Here is a 17,691-nt window from a genome sequence, read left to right on the forward strand (position 1 = left end):
CTGTGAATTGTGTGACTAATCCGAATACATTACCCCAAAAATCATCGCATTTACATCTTAGTTGTAATTGGAGTCCACAAATGTAGCAATCAACACATCTTCACACACGGCTTAGCTACTTGTACGATTCCCCTCCACCCTAGGAACAAACTTCAAGTACAGCGCCGGGAGCAGAGCACCCATGTAGTCCTTCGTTCCTTGAAGGAACCTATCCTCATCATACTGATCCCCTGGCAAGATGTTGAATTCATGAACAGTCTTCGCGATAAGAATCTTCAACTCATTCGTAACCAGCTGCTTCCCAACGCACGAGTGCACGCCATAGCCAAACGGAGTAAAGGCTCGACGATCGCGAACCAGCTCCGGCATTTCCCCAGTCCAGCGCTCTGGGATAAAGCGATCCCCTTGGGGGAACCATCGAGAGTCAGTCAACGTAATCCAAAAGGGTACTTTTACCTCGACGTTCCCAGGAATATACGTCTCCCCAAATTGAAGACCACCAGGGGGGGTCTTCACGGGTAATCCAACAGGAGCTGGGTTGCCTAGTCTGACGCCCTCGTTCAGGACTCCGTTAAGATATGGAAGCTTGCGGGTTGATTCGACTGTCAGTTCTCCGCCTGTATTGCATATGGTATCTAGTTCTGCTCTGAGTTTTGCTTGTACCGCTGGGTTTGTGGCTAGAAAGCGCAGCGTTTGGTTCATTGTGACCAATGCCGTGTCGGAACCGCCGATCACTGCTACCTGGGCATTCGAGATGACTTCCTCATGGGTACATTGCCTTCCTGCTGGGCCACTGGTAATGAAATGGTGGATAAAATCTTTCTGGGGCGCTGCCTTCATCCGCCTTTCACTTATTATCTCTTCGATTTCTCTTTTGAATGCTTTCGCTTCTGGTGCACTTGGCAAACAGGAGAGAATCTCGCCGACGTTCCGCAGACAGGCGATGACCTAGATATGTCTTAGCATTGAATAGACGTGATGTTCTGAAAAGAAGCCATGTTACTGACCCCAGCTATGCCTAGATATTTATGAACAAAGTATGAAAGGAAGGTATCTTCTCCGCGATCTTGACTTTTACTATCCTTCGAGAAAAGCACATCCATTATCCTACTCGATGTCAGTTATGAAGCAAATTATTTTTACTGTGGATCGCGCTCACACATCAACCTGATAGCGTTCAGTTAGCTTGATAGTATTGACATCGCTTCCCTCACTATCCTTGAGTATCCGAAGGAACTTCTCAACATGATGTTGCAAGCGACCGTCGTAATTCACAAGCTCTTTGGCAGAAAGCGCTTTCTCCCTGGTACTGTTAGCACCACGACCACCACTGACTTATGCATAAAGATTGATTACCATAAGCGTCTCCATTCGCCATGATGGGTGTAATCCCGTTCAGAATTCAAGTTCCTCTCGCCCATGCTAGCACGAAGCTCGTAGAAATACCCGCGCGGGTATTGGCCCTTATATAGGTTTTGAATAGCCTCGACATCTATAATCGACACCTCGTTTGGCCCGACACGAACAATGTCCGCATTGTACTTCCTATGAATTTCCTCCAGATAGGCGGCAGAGCGCCCTAAGCGACATTGATTGGCTGCCCATATTCCGGATACTGCTGCACGCTTGGGTCCGGGTAGGGAGGCGAGCGGGGAGAAGTATAACCGATGGATCACTGTCCATGACGTTGCTGTGGAGAGGAAGACGAGGTTGAGCCATGCAATACTGGGTGGTGGAGGGATATCTGCTGAAATGCTAGCTCTCAGTGACCAGGCTACAGCTGCAAGGTTCACGAGAATGTAGGTGCTTAGTATCTTTATAGTTGAGACTTCTGGGATCGGAGATAAGATGATCTGTAGGGTTATAGCTGCCACTGCTGTTACGAGTTCCGCGGTCGCCATTGTGAGCTTTTTGAAGCGTGGTTTCTTCGTGGTCTGTCAATCTTCCTTTAATCGACATGCAATATATAAGCCTGCTCAGATTTGGAGGAATCCATCTTTCACCCCCTTCTATTATCGTGGATAGCGGAAGCTGGACGCATCAATAAGAGCCCATGGCCGTCACAGTGTAACGTCCAATTTATTGAGTGGAACATGAAAAGGTAAGGGTCTGTCCTGATGACTAAATTTTGTGCTATCACAATTGTTGTCCCTTGCTTCGCTTATTATCACGAGTCAAGCCATTACCTGAAATCTTGGTGATATAACTTCTCTACTCAGATCATTCTGGATTGGTCGTCGAGGCACAACTGAGTCAATAACAGCTAACCACAACATTTCTTAGCAGATGATAAACTCTATATACAAAATAGTTCCGATGTTGGTATGTTCTCTTTGGCCTACCTTCTCACTAGCCCATCAACCGAGTTGCACAGAGGTATGCCTGATGCTCTATCAGGAAATTTTGAATAGCCCCCCTTGCGGTTCTAGGCTGAATGAGGAATGAATATCCCGCGTATCTGACCCCGGTCTAAACTTCAGACACCAAATTATACTTTGTTCATAATATGTACGTTGTTCAATGCGAGAGATTTTCATTTACTCCTGCCGTTTATACACACTAATAGTGTATCATTCAATAGTGACAACTCAGCTTATGGCGTCTTTCCAGTACTAAAACAAGTACCTAACCTAATCGAAGGTCAATCTTCGTAGCCAAAAATTGATAAGCTTCACTATTGACTTAACCTCGAGAATACTGCAGGGTTAGCCCCTGATACTATTCTCATTATCACGCATTAGATCATGGAGAAGATCAAAGATATCTCCGATCTCGACCGACATACCTTAGTTAGGTGGCCAACATAAATCACACCATGTGCTCGCCTTTGCTCTCTTCAGTTCTGCTCCTTTGGGGGTTATCCTCCAATTTACAACATGAAAATCGACTTTTTCTCAGCTGTTTCTAGGCCCGAATACGAGTGTCTAGAATTTCACGATGAAATCAACCTCAGTACTCAACAGAGAAATGAAGTATTTGAATGTGTACGCAAATGTCTGTTCCTATTGCTCGAAGGAATAGGACATCAGCATCAAGCCATACCAGCTGACGAACGTCTACGCCATGACCTCCATAATTGGGTCCAAGAGCATCTGACACATCTGTTCCCAGAAAACCTTCAAGCTCTGAAAGTTTTAGTTGACACTTCTGCGCAAGTCGGCGAATATTTTTACGCTCATTGCTCGCATGAGACAAAGCTAGTTATGTCCATCACTACTCTCATCCTGTTCGCAAGCTATGATGACACTCTCCTCAGTCCAGAAGAGCGCAAACGCTTATCCTCCTTTTCCTGTAATGACGGCTACAGTCCTCCGGATGCCAGCCCTTGGACAGCAGTCCTTACGCACGGGCTACAATTGGGTGCCGAATACTTCGGGTCCCAAGACCCCCTGGTCGGAAGCCTTTCAGCAAATGCTATCCGCGGGTTCACGGAGGCATGTACCATGGAATACCGCATGGAGCAGGGGGACTTGCCCGTCCATCTTACAACCCACGGAAAGCCACATCCAAGCTCCGAGTGGTGTGCGGCCGAAGCGTTCCCGGGGTATCTTCGTTCAATGAGTGGCATTTCGTTTCACTATATACCGCCGATATTCAAGTATTCTCGCACCGAGGAGGTCCCTTCTCCTTACTGGTTAGGAGTGGCTCCCGTCGTGAGGAACTTCATTGATTACACAAACGACCTGCTTTCTTACCCGAAGGAGGTTCTCGATGGTGAGATACGGAACTACCTTCTGCTAGCTACAAGGACCAGGAGAGTAGCCGGCAGATCGTCCAGGTTTGGCTCGAAATTATGGACTTTCCGAGACACCTTCTGCGAAACACTCGAAAATGTGCAGAATATTGTTTTCGCTTTGGATAGAGCTTTCACAAGTTACATGCCTGCCGATAACAATGCACCGGAGGATAATAGCAAGACTCAAGATGATCCCAATGCGCAGCTGGCTGCAAAGTGCTGGTTATCTTTCCGACAGAACTTTATCTCCTTTCATCTGGAGTCCAAGAGATACGGATCAGATCGTCTTGCTTTCGAGAGAAATAACTACACTGTTGAAGAGCTGTGTGCACCAAAGCACAAGCCCATACATTCTGCTTGTGTGGGCGCGGCGGCTGCTGGCTTATTTCTAATTTCTGCGTTGGGCTATCGTTATTTCCGCAAGTAAAATGTGCCTTTTAGTGTTTTCTATACGCTGTGATGCAATTTCTCTTGAGATTGAGTCATACTCATTATATTAGATTCACACGTTGAACCTTTGGATTTCAATCATTCTTGATAATAACAGACGAACATAGTTGATCTATTAACTGATCACAGAAAATAGCCTATAACCATACCCACAAAAGGGAACCAAGTCCATACTGCTCTCCTGGACGCAGAACCGGTGTATTGCGCTGAGACAACCGTAGATGTACCAGACGTATACGCAGAAGCAGTGTGACTTCCAGCAACGCTTCCAAGGGTAGGGCGATTGAGCCCGAGACTAGGAGACGCGACACCCAAAGAATGAGATCCATTGCTCCAAGAGCTAACGTTAAGACTGCTGTTGGCAACTGATCCGACACTGGAAATAGTCGATGGCGGGACGTGAGGGGATGGTCCAGGACTACCGGCCGTGCCAGGGTGAGTGGAGTCATCATTGCTGGATGATGGTGAGGATGATCCCTCTCCGGTTGATCCTTGGGACTCGGCACTGACCCCGATTTGGCCGTCTGCGTCGGCACTGGGTCTGATGGTAGATGCACCCGATACCCCTTGCTGGGGACTGTGTGGTCCGAGTAATACCGAGCTTGCTTCACTGGTAGGTAAGAATTGCGGTATTTCGCTGGCAGTGGGGGTCATGGTTGTGGTTATCGGAACGATGGCCGTGGTGAGGTGGGTTTCCGTTCCCTTTGTGATCGTGTATACCTCTGTTGTATAATGAACGGCTGTAATGGTGGGTACAGAGGATTCTTCTCCAGAAGGAGCACCTGAATTGCCTGCAGGTGTTTCAACAGCTGCTGATGTGATGACAGTAACTGAAGCTACTGCAGTTTCTGTCGTGAGATATGTCGTTCGCTCTGTATCAGCACAGATAGTGGAAGATGCTGGACAAGCTGTGATCGGGTAGACATGGGTTGTGTAGACAGTCGATGTACTGAGTCTTTCACTACTCTGTCCGATAGATCCTCCCCCGATAGCTGTCGATTGGCCGGAGGCATGTATGCCCGTTTCCTCTGCAGCAACTGGGCAAATAGTCGTGTATGCAGCAATTGTTTCTGTCGTGTAGTAAGTGGTCTTCTCAGATGCTGCGCAATGCGGGCTTCCTTGTGGACAACCAACCGTGGTATGCACCTTAGTAGTAAAAATAGTGGATGTAGTGAGGGCCTGAGGCGGTTCAGTAGCTACTTCCCCATTGCTGGATGTCTGTTCTGAGGCAGGACAGTTCGAGACCCACGGAGGGCAGGCGGTAATAGTGTACACCTTTGTGGTGAAGACAGTCGAAGTCGTCATCTTTGGTGCGGCAGGGGAGGTAACGTCAACTGGTTGTAGAGTGGAAGCCGTTTTGGTAGCCTTCAAAGGACATATCGTAGTGACTGAGGTACGGGTCTCGGTTGTATAAATGGTCGTAGTGCGCCGGCCTGACGTAGGGATACTCTGACTGGAAACTGGGGGAATGTTGCCGGTGGAGCTTTGAGGAATAAAAGAATTGGAAAGAAGCGGCAATGACGCAGATGATGAAGGAACGACTGGAGAAGAGGACGAGGACGATTGCACTGGTATAAGTGCGGAGGAGCTCTTCAAGGGGACCGAAACTGGGACTGTTGAGTATACAGCAGAGGAGTGGAGAGAAGGAGAGCTCCTGAAGCTTGAGACCGGGGAAGTTCGTATTAAAGGGACCGATGAAGTAAACCAGTTCAATGTCACAGGAGACGGAGAGGCGCTCAAAAGAGTGGAAGGTGAAGCAGTTGATGCTGATGGCACGACTGGCGTAGACTTGTCTATAGGTCTTGATGAAGTCAATATGGCCGACGAGGACGCAAGTTTCGACGAGGATAGGATTGTCGAAGAGGTTGTAACTGCAGTAGAAGTCGCAACTGCACAAGGATTGTCATCTAGCCGAAGGGCAATATAGTCGACAACATTATTATCTGGGTCACTGTAGTCGTACGGCACGTAGGAATAGTCGATAGCACCACTTTCCGAGTAACAGATTCCCAGAAACCAGAATGTTCCTATACAGTTCGAATAGGTAGAGCAGACCTCAATACAGCCCCAGATGTCGGCTTGTCTGGAGTTAGGGAGAAAGCCTGAATAGCCCTGCAAGGTATCGCTGCAAAGCACTTGGTAGTATTCCTCATTGTATACATAGTATCCGTCGACGCAATCTGTGGTGGTAGGAAGAGCTGAAACAATGCATGTCGAAGCCGTTGATGTTGACACACTCGAGATGTACGTTGATGTGGCAACACTGGATGTAGGGCTAGTGGAAGCGACAGAAGCACTCGTCGACAATGTAATTGTCGATGTGTAAGTTGTTGTATGTTCCATCACCGTTGTCTCGGTTGAAAGCTGGGTAGAAGCGCCTGTTACGGTGGCGACGCAAGGGTTAGTTGAAAAACGTTCAATTGCGGCCCAATGAGACGAAGTCACTTCCACTGTGGACGTGATGTCTGTGAGCAGCACACACTCATCATTGTCATCCCAGTTGAGACCTTGGCAGCTCGAATAGATGCCACAAAGCACGAAGCATTCGTAAGGGCTGGTTGCTCCATGAATGGTCATAAATGGTGCTCCTTCCAAAGATGAATCTGAGCACCATTCTTGCCAGTAGGAACCTTCCGCCGACCATATCGAATTGGTACATGACTCTGGAGCAACACTACTAGGAGTACATGTGGTCTCAACGGTCGTCACTGGGAGAACACCTGTAATAGTGCTGGTCACCGTATCGGAGTAAGTAGACGTTACAGTAACAACCGAAGTGGGCGCGACTGTTACCACCGGGATTGTGGCTGCGAATCCTTGGATTGCTAGTGCTCCCATGTATGGTAGCTATTTTGTTGTCAACAATTGCCCCATGACAGAGGTCTTTATAAATGAGCGACTGAAGCAAAGTGATCAAAGGAATGGTAGGTAAGGATTGGCGCAGCTCCTACTGCTGACCCGTTTGAGAAACCGGAATAGAGGCGTGAGCTGATGGACGGTTTGAAGCAGGAATAGCCAGGGTTTGATCTCAGCAACATAGATATTCCTGCTGGCGCTCTGCGCTACCGGGGCTTTCTAGCCGAGAAGTACTGGTTATCATTGGTAGGCTTTCCAAATACCATCTACTAGCGCTTGCTAGCCGCGGGTTCGCCCGGGAAATTATAGGCGATAACGAGGGCTGAGGCTGACCAGCATCACCAGAGCAGTGGATCCATCCCCTGGTCTAGTAACGGGAGGTTAAAAGAGCCGACGACTGGAGCTATACGATTGGACAACTTCAATGCATGTTCAGATGCATATTCAAGCTTTTTACAGAAGCTCGTATATCCATCTTCTAGGTCCACCCCCTATTCGAAGTCTGGAGCGCATCCTCATTGTTCTAGTTGTGTTCGATGACATTTGGAATTTCAAAAACTTGCTTTTCTTGACCGGAAGTATCTATGCTCAATCTTTTCCATCACAATGGTTCCAGGACCGAATTTTAGGGCTCTGAGATTGTGGATGTTCGATAGCGACCCGACGTCTTCTCCATCACAGCCACCCGTGGCAACGGACTGATTCAAATGGTCAGATATTCAAGGGGTTGACTTGTTTTGATCCCTTAATAGAGTTTTTCTTCTGGAAAACCGCCTCGGCTTTTGATAGGCAGACTGTAGTTGAGCAGGTCTACTTGCGCTGCGAGCATTTCAATATTATACATTGACAACCCGCCGCGGTCACGACCCCAGATGCTTCTTTGGATGTCATTTCTTTCGTTGGCTGGAGTTGACAGGCGTATTTCTCGCACAAAACACTTCTGAGAAAAGCGTCTTTGTCTTGGAGGAATAGACGTCTGAGACAAGTGCTTCTTGACATTCGTATCTTATGCCTCTGTCCCATATAGTCATCAATAGCACGATATGGTATCACATCCTCATTTTTCTGGGACCTCTGTTATTGTAGAAATTGTGCTCTAGCGACACTACACTCGAGAAAAAGAAAAGAAAAAAGAAGTGAAACGTCACTTGAGATACTCGCGCGGATTGGCGTGCACAACACGCGAGTTGTGATTTTCGTAGAATGGGATCTCCGCACCATATCCAGTAACCCGATGCAGTTCTGCTAACTGCACAGCCACGGACCTATCCTCTTGGGGCCATCGGATAAGATGCCAATTTCCCCTGTGCCTTTGGAGCACATATACGGGAAGAACGGTCTGATCCTTGTGCGCCGTATCGTAGTTGTAGTTGTCGCGATTGACATCGACGTTGACAAAAATCCGATTACCCCATACTTTGATAGCGAGAAACAAGATACGATTGTCCTGTTTCCAGTCGGGAAAAACTTCACCGACAATTCTATAAGCGGTGGTCCGGCAGTTCTCCGATCCTTCTGATTTCATTCGGATGATGATGCGTTTTGCATTGTCTTTGAGTATCTCATCGCGGATATTAGGAAGATTGGACATGATCCTTACGCTAAGACGACGTAAACATTGTTTGATTCTGGAAACAAAATGCAAGTGAAAGTGAGAAGAAAACGTAAAAGAGACGGAGATAAAAGCAAACCGCTCTTTTATACCTCAGGCACCCGAATGTCAATGGTGGTGACAGAACCCTTGCATTGCTACAACCTGGGCGATCTAATGCACCATCTTCCTACTGGCGTCTGCGCCTCGCGTGCATGGATATACATTCTCCATAATCCCAAACGTAGTTTTCAAGCATCTATCGTGAGAATCATCTAATACAGGGCCTTGCACTCAAAATTGGCCGCATCATCAATGTCTCCTGAACCCACATACTGAGCCAGCTTGGGATACGCGCATATCGGCCGTTGTTTGTCGATAGTGTTCGAGGTATACTCAACACTACTATTGAAGCGAGATCCAATAATGTAGTCGGGTGCAGTACCGTTCTCAACCCAGTTAATCAAAGCCAGGAAGATATCGTGCTTAGCATCTTGGTAACCGGGGACACTGTAAAGGGACGGGCTCAGCGTGCTCGCCTGCGTGGGTCCGGCGATATACCACGGTGCACCCATTGTGGATGGTGTGTGGTAGCAGTGTCTGGAGTTGTTAGCTTGTGATCCCATGTTGGTCCTGTGTAAACTTACTCCATGCCAGGTATAGCGAAGAAGCGATAGAAGTCATCGATATCAATACCCTGTGGCGCTAGCGTGGCAGCCATGTGGTCGCGGTAATAGAGGCCGATACCGGGGGGTACAATGGCGTCGGAATGACCATGGTAGTGGATGAGCTTCCCTCCGTGGTGGTAGAACTCGGCCAGGTCATAGTTGTTAGCGGATGAATCGCCCGGGTCGGTCTGATCGGCGTATTGCACCACGCTATAATCGAAGTCTTGTACAGTGAAGTTCGCAAGGCCGAGGATATGTTGAGGATACCACAGCTGCGAGTCTTCGTTGCCAACACTGCCGTTGCCGATCACGCCGCTCTCGTTCCACATTGCTTCGCTTCCGTATAGCGGATGTGTATACACGAAAGTCTGATTGGTCTCCACCCAGTCGTTGTAGATCTTATGTAGTGTCTCTATCTGAGGTCCGGTCAAACAACTGGTATTCTTTGCCTCAGTGCAGAGTAATGGCAGGTAGTCAAAATGACAACCCAGTGGATCGGAAATGATGTTGTCGACCAGTCCGTCTTGAGGGTCGCACTGACGGATTGCCTCGGCTCCGATAACGGCAAACATCTCCATTGGGATTGTATGAGCTGATCCCTGAGGTGCCTGATAGGTCGTCTGCTTGAGATTGTACAGCTGTTGGTGAGTTGTCCACCATGCCGGGCAGGCAGCAATCACTCCGTCATAGTCCTGTGGAAACTTCTGTGTTTCTTTCATGGCCTGCCGCCCACCGGTGGAGCAGCCGGCGAAGTAGCTATATTTGGGCTTTTGACCATAAAAACTCTCGACGAGGAACTTTCCCAGTACACTAGTGAGGTGGTTGGCACGCCAGGCCCAGTCGTTGATCGACTCTGGGTTCTTCCACCAGACTCCATTCATGTCGGAGCCCGTGTGGCCTGTGTCAGTGGCTACAGAGGCGAAGCCATAACGCAGTCCAACGGCCTGGTGATGAAGATTAGTCTTTAACTCAATTGGAACTAAAGTAAGATCTGATACATACCATATCAACCCAATTGATATCTTCACCTTCCTGCGCAGCATGGCTATATGCTTTTAGTCAATGCCGGGTGTCTTTTGGGAAGGGTTAGAGTCGCTTACAAGAATCTTTCATTCCACGTATCAGGCAGGAAGACGCCAAAGCTGAAGTGGGTGTCGACATCCGTCGTCGCATTGACCTGGATTGCACACGCTGCTGGCAATTGAGTGGGATTGGTGGCGGAGCTGATGTTGGGATTCACGAAAGTCGAATTCTCAGCATAGTGACGGGCGTAAACTACACGCGCGGCGGTACCATTGGCGTCCAAGAAAGCTTGAAAAGTCTCAATGGAACAGTCATTACTACCCAAGGCGACTGAGAAGAATGTGAAAAACGAAGTGACAAGATGCAGGAACCGGAGTGTCATAGCCATTACTCATGTAATAACCAAGCTTTCAGATGATCTGATGGTTGGGGATTATCACCATTTGTCGAACAATTTATATATCCGGTTCTCCTCTCCGTGGCGACACTTTATTCCTCATTGTTGTTATTCCGACTAGTACATCGGCCCATCCCCGAATTGCGGGGATACGCGGGGGAAATTCTGCAGGACGGAAACGAATGCATGATCCTGTTGGATGTTTGCCCGCAAAATGAGGGCCTCTGCGGCCGCCAACTTGCGGAGTCTTTCCCTCATTGGGATTCACAGATCAACTGTGCGGGCGTGGACAAGATATAAGGCAACAATTGGGACGGGAAAGCAACAGGTGCCAGACATCTCAACCCACAACAATCACTGCAGAATGAGGCATTCCCCGCTCAGGATGGCTGCCATGGCGTCACTGCTACTGCTGGTTCTCCCGGCTGTGGCTAAAGCTTCATCCGCTCCCACAACCCTTTTGTTTGAGAATGACGGAAACTGGACTGCTCATGCAGAGCGACCAAGTGCTCTTCTAGTGCATACACCTGCCCGGCGTGGTCAGGCAAAAGCAATCTGTGCCAAATATGAGGAGCAATTGCTGAGCTGCGATGACGTGCACCATTTCCGCCAGTCCTTCCAGTACCAGCAGTATCTGGGTACTCTACCTGAGGAGACGCTGCTCTGGACTGCTTGCAGTACACCAGTCACACTGTCTGGTATCTCTCCCGCCAGAAATGTATCTTCGGATGGAGAGTGGCCTTTTGTCTGCACAAACTCGGCTCCACTAGTTGACCGTGTCGACACCGATTACTCCCCCTTCCCTCGGGTCAATACGACGGCAGGAAACATCACCTTCGAAGGTCTCCGTGATCATTTGACATTTAGATTTGCCGGTATTCCGTTTGCGCAGCCGCCGGTTGGCACACGCCGTTTCAAGTATGCCGAAGCCTGGGATGCGACCAATGTGACTTACGTCAATGCAACACAATACAGCCCAGCCTGTCTGCAATTTGGGTACTTTGATGGAAATAGCTATGACTTGAACCCTTGGGGTAATGATGAAGACTGTCTGTACTTAAATGTATATACCCCCTTTCTTCCAGGCGATGCGGAGGTGCCCGAGGATCAGCTGAAGCCTGTTCTCTTCTGGATTCACGGCGGCGGCTTCTCCCAGGGAACCGGCTCGGACCTAACCTTCGATGGAGGAAGTCTAACTTCACGCTCTGATGTGGTCATTGTCACCTCGAACTACCGACTGAATATCTTCGGGTACTTATCACTCGATGATGGCACCATCCCTGGAAACTACTGGATGTCTGATAATATCGCTGCTCTCCAGTGGGTGCAAAAATATATACGCGGGTTCGGGGGAAATCCAAAGAATGTCACCATTTTCGGACAGTCAGCTGGTGGTGCCAACTGCATCGAGCTCGTCGCTTCTCCACAGGCTGCTGGCCTTTTCCAGGGTAGTATACAACAGTCGGCAGGCAACGGTCGCTTTAGCACACAGAGCGCAATAGCTGAGCTAGCTGAGCCCTACCTCAGCCCGTACTGCAACGACACCGGAGCTGCCCGCCTAGCCTGTCTCCAGCAACTGCCTGCTTCAGTGCTCCTCAACGCCAGTGCCGACATATTCTTCACTCCAGTCATCGACAATGTGTATCTACCTGATGCACCCATGGCACTGATCGCCCAAGGAAGCTCTTACATCAATTCCGTACGGATGATGTCCACCCTAATGCCCGAGGAGACTCAATCGCTGACCACCACCACGCTGACGCCTAATATGACCGACTTCCAGACCGCACTTGACCTGCTCATTCCAGGAGGCTGGATCAATGAGAAACAGGCCGATCACATCATCCCCTCAGGTTTGTGGCTGATTAGCAACGAGACCTTCCACAACGGGTCAACTTCCTACTCCAGCGTATACAATGCTAGCATAAAGATATCCACAGAAAACAACCAAGAATGTCCAAACGGCGCCTACGCCATGGTAGGTGCCGCCACGGTCGCTTTCCCCAGCATGCATGTTGCCTATCATCAGCGCGGATACGCTCTCTCTTATTACGACTTTTACGACCTGTGTACGTTCCCTGTTGGAAAGCCGAACACACCTTATTATCGGTGCCACTCTAGTGATTTGTATGAGGTATTCGGGACTTACTACATTTTTGATCAGCCGATCCGGGTTCCTGAGGATATTTACTACACCAATGCGGTGCAGGACATGTGGGGTTCGTTTGCGCGAACGGGTAATCCCAATGTTGACAGGGAGTATCTGCTAGCACGCGGGTACAACACCACCATACAGTTCTTTTCAGATTGGTTTTGGCCGGAATTCACGGCGTCGAATATGGTCCTGGCTGATCTGCAATATCCGCGGCCGGGGTATACAGATGTACCGGATCTGGAGCATTGTAGGTATCTAGCTAGTGTGCAGTATTGACCCAGCGTAAAGCCACATGTCCATAAAATACGCAATATGGATCTCGACTAAGCATGCGGTCCGCTGTGAAAAGGGCCGTGGCTCGTGACAGGTTACAGGAATTTTCGAAGTTAGTTTTAGCTCTATATGGGCAATATCAGAGTTTTCCATAAGCGAATTAAGCCCAAACATCCTGATGAGGCGAGAAGGGCCGTATTGTGGTTTGATGTTGTAGTTCCTAGGTCCGCGAAGTGTCTAGTGCGAGCCTCCTAATCCCAAGGCCGTGCTGGGCCCTCTTGGCCCAGAGTAATTCACAGCACAAGTGAGGTACACTACTCCGTAGCGCAGCTATCACGATTATTAGCAGCCTATCAAGTTGAACCACATCTTAGCTATCCCTGTACACCCCACTCCAATGAACACCCAAGTAATGGCGAGGGCGACGAGGAAGGTTGCTTTTTCTAGAGATAGGTAATTGTCGGCATACCCGCGCCCGTAGCTGGCATTGCACTCAACGGAGTTTTCTTTCTCTTTTCCCTGTCTAATCCCACTCTCTTGCTCTCCTGTACCACCTGATGGGGCTCCTTCATCATGACACCGTATGTATATTCAACACTTCCCCCAGGGTCCTTTACTCGCATGATCCGCCTTTTGCCGCAAAGAGAAAGGAATGCCCCCATCGAGTGTGCAATCGTTCACTACGATCTCTCAGCGTCGGAAAGTCAAAACCATCTTTATGAGGCACTATCCTATACATGGGGTAGCAATTATAAGCCCAAATCGATCGTGATTAATAATTCCCTTCTCCCTGTGACCGAGAATCTTCACACTGCCCTCTTGTACCTTCGGGACCACCAACTCGAGAGGATCTTGTGGGTTGATGCGATCTGCATAAATCAAGAAGACAATAAAGAGAAGAATACACAAATTTCGCTTATGAGAGCTATTTACGCACAGGCAGATCGCGTAATTATCTGGCTTGGGGTGCCAGACCAAAGTGGCGAAAACGCACTCGACACGATCCATCAACTTGCAGAGAAAAAAGTAATACTGAATTCGGGAACCCAAAATGTTCGCTTGTCAAGAGCAGATTATTATGCTTGCATGAGGTTGCTAAAACATGATTGGTTTCGCCGTATCTGGGTAAGTGTGTGGTTTAGCTTTTCCAAATGTACGGTGTTGCATTAATATTCAACAGGTGCTACAGGAGGTCGGTGTTGCTCGATCCATCATATTTCGATGTGGCCTAGCTCAAGTCAACGGCTATGCTTTCTGTGAAGGTCTCAGCGGACTTACGCTATCACTACTACCAGAACACGTGCTTCCAGTCATTCCTCTTGTCCGGAATTCGATTGCACGGCCACGAAGTTCACAAAAACTCCCAGGTAGCCTTCCTATAGGGGAGTTGCTCGATACGTATCATACCCACTTCGCATCGGTGCCACACGACAAAATATATGCCTTGCTAGGATTGTGCTCAGATAATCCTGAAACACCATGTTTAAGACCAAACTATCAACTTGCATTCAGTGCCGTTGTTAGACAAGTCGTAACATACGTTTTCAGAGGAAACCATTCTGTGGAAGTGCAGCCTGGCACTAATATAGCCGTGATCAAAGGCAAGGGGTGGATCTTGGGTCGTATCACGTCAGTCGAAAGCAGCAAGCATCTTCATGACTACCAAACCATTAGCATTGCCTTTCATGAGAGTACCCTAGGGGTGGCCTTCAAGAATGAATGGGGAAAAGAATGGGTAATTCACGCTTCAGCAAGACCAGTCCAGGTATATGATATAGTCTGCTTCTTGCACCGAGCTTCAAAGCCAACAATTGTGAGACTTAGAAAAGGTGGCCGAATTAGTGTCATCGTCAGTATGACAACTCCAGAGATCGTTAAGAGAATGAATGGATACGGATCATTTCGCCAACAATCTGAGAGAAAGATATCAGACATACAAAATGAAGTCAAAAACATATCACCTGTCGACTTAATTCTCACCTGGGACATCGATCAAGCTCACAGAGAGAGCAACAGTGATATGACGACTCCGGGAGTGTCGGATATTCGAAGCCCAGAGAGCCTATGGCAGACTTTGCTCGAAAAGAAAAGGGAAATAAGATGTCAGCAAGTCATTGTGGAAGATATTTTCGTAAACATACTGAAGCTCGAAAATTTGGAAGGGCAGTTTGAAGCGATGAAGCGACTATTGTGTCATACTCTTATACAAATACCGGTAAGCGAAAGAGCGCTTGAGGCGGCTGCAGCGCATTGTGACATGGGATATCGACTCTTAAGAGTTATGCTTGACGACCGACAAGTGAAGCTGCCGATAACAATCGAATCGATCAACAACGCGACAGACATTTATAGGGTTTTGTATCTTCTTTTTCGCCGCACGGATAAAATACGCATCACTGAAGATGTAGTCAACAAGGCAATACGAAGCCCACAAAGTGTTGAGATCATACAGCTTCTCTACGAGCATCATGGAGATTTACCAATTTCTGAACAGACGGTCCACAATGCGGTCGAGCATATCCATGGACTTCGACTCTTTGCTCTGTTCTATCAACATCAAGACAACCTACCAATCTCTGAAGAGGTGCTCAATGCAGCAATACGGCACCGCCACGGAATCGAATTTCTGCGGCTTTTCATGGAGCATCAGAAATGTCCACCGCTCTCTGCGAGTACAGTCCAAAGCGCAATCTCAACTCCACATCCACTTGAGATATTACATCTTCTACAACAGCACTACCAAGGCAGTCTCCCTATTTCTGGGGCTGTGGTCACGGCAGCAATGAATCATGGCAATAGGGCGAAAATACTCAGGCAGCTCTACCAACAAGATAGGAACGTACCAGTTCCTAAGGAAGGATTGGATACAGCAATACTGAATCAAGATTGCTTGGATAATCTAAGCCTCCTTTACCGATTTCAGAAGAACCTCCCAATTTATAAAGCTGCGGTAGAGTTCATAGCAATGGAGCTCAAGGAGCCTGGACACAAAAGCTTACGTTCACTAATATTTGGGGACAAATCTTCGGTGTACGAATATCGTAGAAAGTGCCTAGAGCTTATCTATCAGCACCAAAGTGATGTGGTTCTCGAAGCAGCGAAGGACTCTATAGTCAAGGAGAAAATTTCATCCATGCTACGCGATATTAACGTGGAAGAAACCGAGTGACTATGGCGCTCATGGAGGACGAGTGTAAAACGACCATAAGATGAACCGGAATGTTGCGATTGAAACGTGACCTGTAGAAAAAGATTGCTATTATATGCTTTCTCTGACTATTCCTCCTTTTTTTCTTTCTCGTTCATGCTCTTATCCCACTGGCGCCTGTAGCTTAGTTTAATCATGGCCACAAACAAATGTTATGAGTTGCCTTACTGAACCCACTATCTTACTGGCCCATCACCAAGAAAACTTAGAATATGGCCTCACACCACCTCCATACTGGAATCATCATTCGACGCAACCATCCTTCCTACTACAAACCCCAGGTACACTATGCCCCCTTTAGCAACGCGCCGCCATCACTCCCTACCCTCTGTCCTGTTACGAACCCATCCTTCATGCACCAAACATACGCCTCGGCGACATCCTCCGGTCTCCCCACCTCCCCTGTCAACGTCCCCTTCTTAAAAGCTTCTAGATATGCTTCCCTCGCAGGGCCCAGCCTCTCAAGAATCTCCGTCTCAACAGCACCTGGGGCAACCACATTCACCCTGATGGGTGCCAACTCCACCGCCAGACCACTAGTCAAGCCCTCAAGCGCTGATCCCACTGCCGCACCACCCACCGCCAACCCTGCCGCCGGTCTTGCGGCCATTAATCCTGAGGTAAATGTTATGGAGGAGGTATAATTATCAACCAAGTATGACTTTGCATGTTTGCCCAATACCATCGGGACATGTAGCCGGAGGGTGCTTAAGGTTGCGAAAGTGGATGCGTTAATCTCGGGAGAGGAGATGGGGATCCGCGGTGGCGGGGTGCCGGCCGTGTAGATTATATGGTTTAGCAAAACTCGTTTAGTGCAATCATTATTTCTGGTGGGAAACGCGGTATTAGGAAAGAGAGAACGTGATGTAGCGTAGTCGAGAACGTCAAGAAGGTTCTTTTCTAAAGTGGCCTGATCGCCCAGGTCGCAGGGTTTTCCAGTTATGCGGTCGGTGTAGACTTTGTTGGGATAGAGAGCTTGGAGATGAGAGATAGTAGAGGACACTTTGGGGGTTTGAGCTGAATATGATGATGCTGGCGCCGTGTTCCAGGGCTGCACGGGCAACGGTGAAGCCGATGCCGGAGGTGCCACCGATTAGCAAAACTCGGGTGTCGGCGAGCTTGTTGATGGAGATGAGGCTGGGGGTTGTCATTTTGCTGTATGGTGCAAATCCATTGACCCGACTAAATGCATATGATGTATATCAAATCCTGAGGGTTTTATATGCCATGAATATGGGCGGGACTCGGGCTCTTTTTCGCGGAGCTTGTGTGAGACCGGGACGCGGTACGAAATGCAGAGTAACCCCAGCGCCGCCAATGTTGCGCGAGGATTG

At 48.5% G+C, this 17,691-nt stretch overlaps 8 protein-coding genes across 8 annotated transcripts; 3 read left to right on the forward strand and 5 right to left on the reverse strand.

Moving 5' to 3' along the window:
- Window positions 1-111: 111 nt before the first annotated feature.
- Window positions 112-1,901, reverse strand: BO88DRAFT_455803 (cytochrome P450; the record flags this gene model as incomplete). Its single annotated transcript, XM_025710891.1, has 4 exons — window positions 112-948; window positions 1,008-1,107; window positions 1,160-1,303; window positions 1,357-1,901. 4 exons carry the CDS (start codon window positions 1,899-1,901, stop codon window positions 112-114), a joined length of 1,626 nt encoding a protein of 541 aa, XP_025560691.1.
- A 975-nt stretch (window positions 1,902-2,876) lies between these two features.
- On the forward strand, window positions 2,877-4,163 carry BO88DRAFT_345380 (uncharacterized protein; the record flags this gene model as incomplete). The annotated part of the gene is made up of 1 exon (XM_025703291.1): window positions 2,877-4,163. One exon carries the CDS (start codon window positions 2,877-2,879, stop codon window positions 4,161-4,163), a length of 1,287 nt encoding a protein of 428 aa, XP_025560692.1.
- A 146-nt stretch (window positions 4,164-4,309) lies between these two features.
- On the reverse strand, window positions 4,310-7,033 carry BO88DRAFT_345383 (uncharacterized protein; the record flags this gene model as incomplete). The annotated part of the gene is made up of 3 exons (XM_025703292.1): window positions 4,310-5,727; window positions 5,756-6,075; window positions 6,150-7,033. Coding segments are annotated over 3 exons (2,622 nt in total), but the record flags the coding sequence as incomplete, so codon positions are not given.
- Window positions 7,034-8,186: 1,153 nt separating this feature from the next.
- Window positions 8,187-8,633, reverse strand: BO88DRAFT_417242 (uncharacterized protein; the record flags this gene model as incomplete). Its single annotated transcript, XM_025708296.1, has 1 exon — window positions 8,187-8,633. The coding sequence occupies one exon, from the start codon at window positions 8,631-8,633 to the stop codon at window positions 8,187-8,189; it is 447 nt and encodes a 148-aa protein (XP_025560694.1).
- A 275-nt stretch (window positions 8,634-8,908) lies between these two features.
- On the reverse strand, window positions 8,909-10,706 carry BO88DRAFT_467145 (tannase and feruloyl esterase; the record flags this gene model as incomplete). Its single annotated transcript, XM_025711495.1, has 4 exons — window positions 8,909-9,233; window positions 9,281-10,245; window positions 10,304-10,346; window positions 10,402-10,706. 4 exons carry the CDS (start codon window positions 10,704-10,706, stop codon window positions 8,909-8,911), a joined length of 1,638 nt encoding a protein of 545 aa, XP_025560695.1.
- Window positions 10,707-11,106: 400 nt separating this feature from the next.
- Window positions 11,107-13,243, forward strand: BO88DRAFT_369650 (carboxylesterase; the record flags this gene model as incomplete). Its single annotated transcript, XM_025704148.1, has 1 exon — window positions 11,107-13,243. The coding sequence occupies one exon, from the start codon at window positions 11,107-11,109 to the stop codon at window positions 13,150-13,152; it is 2,046 nt and encodes a 681-aa protein (XP_025560696.1). The 3' UTR covers window positions 13,153-13,243.
- A 479-nt stretch (window positions 13,244-13,722) lies between these two features.
- Window positions 13,723-15,564, forward strand: BO88DRAFT_467152 (HET domain-containing protein; the record flags this gene model as incomplete). The annotated part of the gene is made up of 3 exons (XM_025711496.1): window positions 13,723-14,274; window positions 14,330-15,251; window positions 15,332-15,564. 3 exons carry the CDS (start codon window positions 13,723-13,725, stop codon window positions 15,382-15,384), a joined length of 1,527 nt encoding a protein of 508 aa, XP_025560697.1. The 3' UTR covers window positions 15,385-15,564.
- Window positions 15,565-16,643: 1,079 nt separating this feature from the next.
- On the reverse strand, window positions 16,644-17,508 carry BO88DRAFT_417246 (oxidoreductase; the record flags this gene model as incomplete). The annotated part of the gene is made up of 2 exons (XM_025708297.1): window positions 16,644-17,332; window positions 17,361-17,508. The coding sequence occupies 2 exons, from the start codon at window positions 17,506-17,508 to the stop codon at window positions 16,644-16,646; spliced, it is 837 nt and encodes a 278-aa protein (XP_025560698.1).
- Window positions 17,509-17,691: the final 183 nt, after the last annotated feature.

This window comes from Aspergillus vadensis, assembly GCF_003184925.1.
Source record: "Aspergillus vadensis CBS 113365 unplaced genomic scaffold BO88scaffold_19, whole genome shotgun sequence".
In the NCBI taxonomy this organism is placed as follows: Eukaryota; Fungi; Ascomycota; class Eurotiomycetes; order Eurotiales; family Aspergillaceae; genus Aspergillus; species Aspergillus vadensis.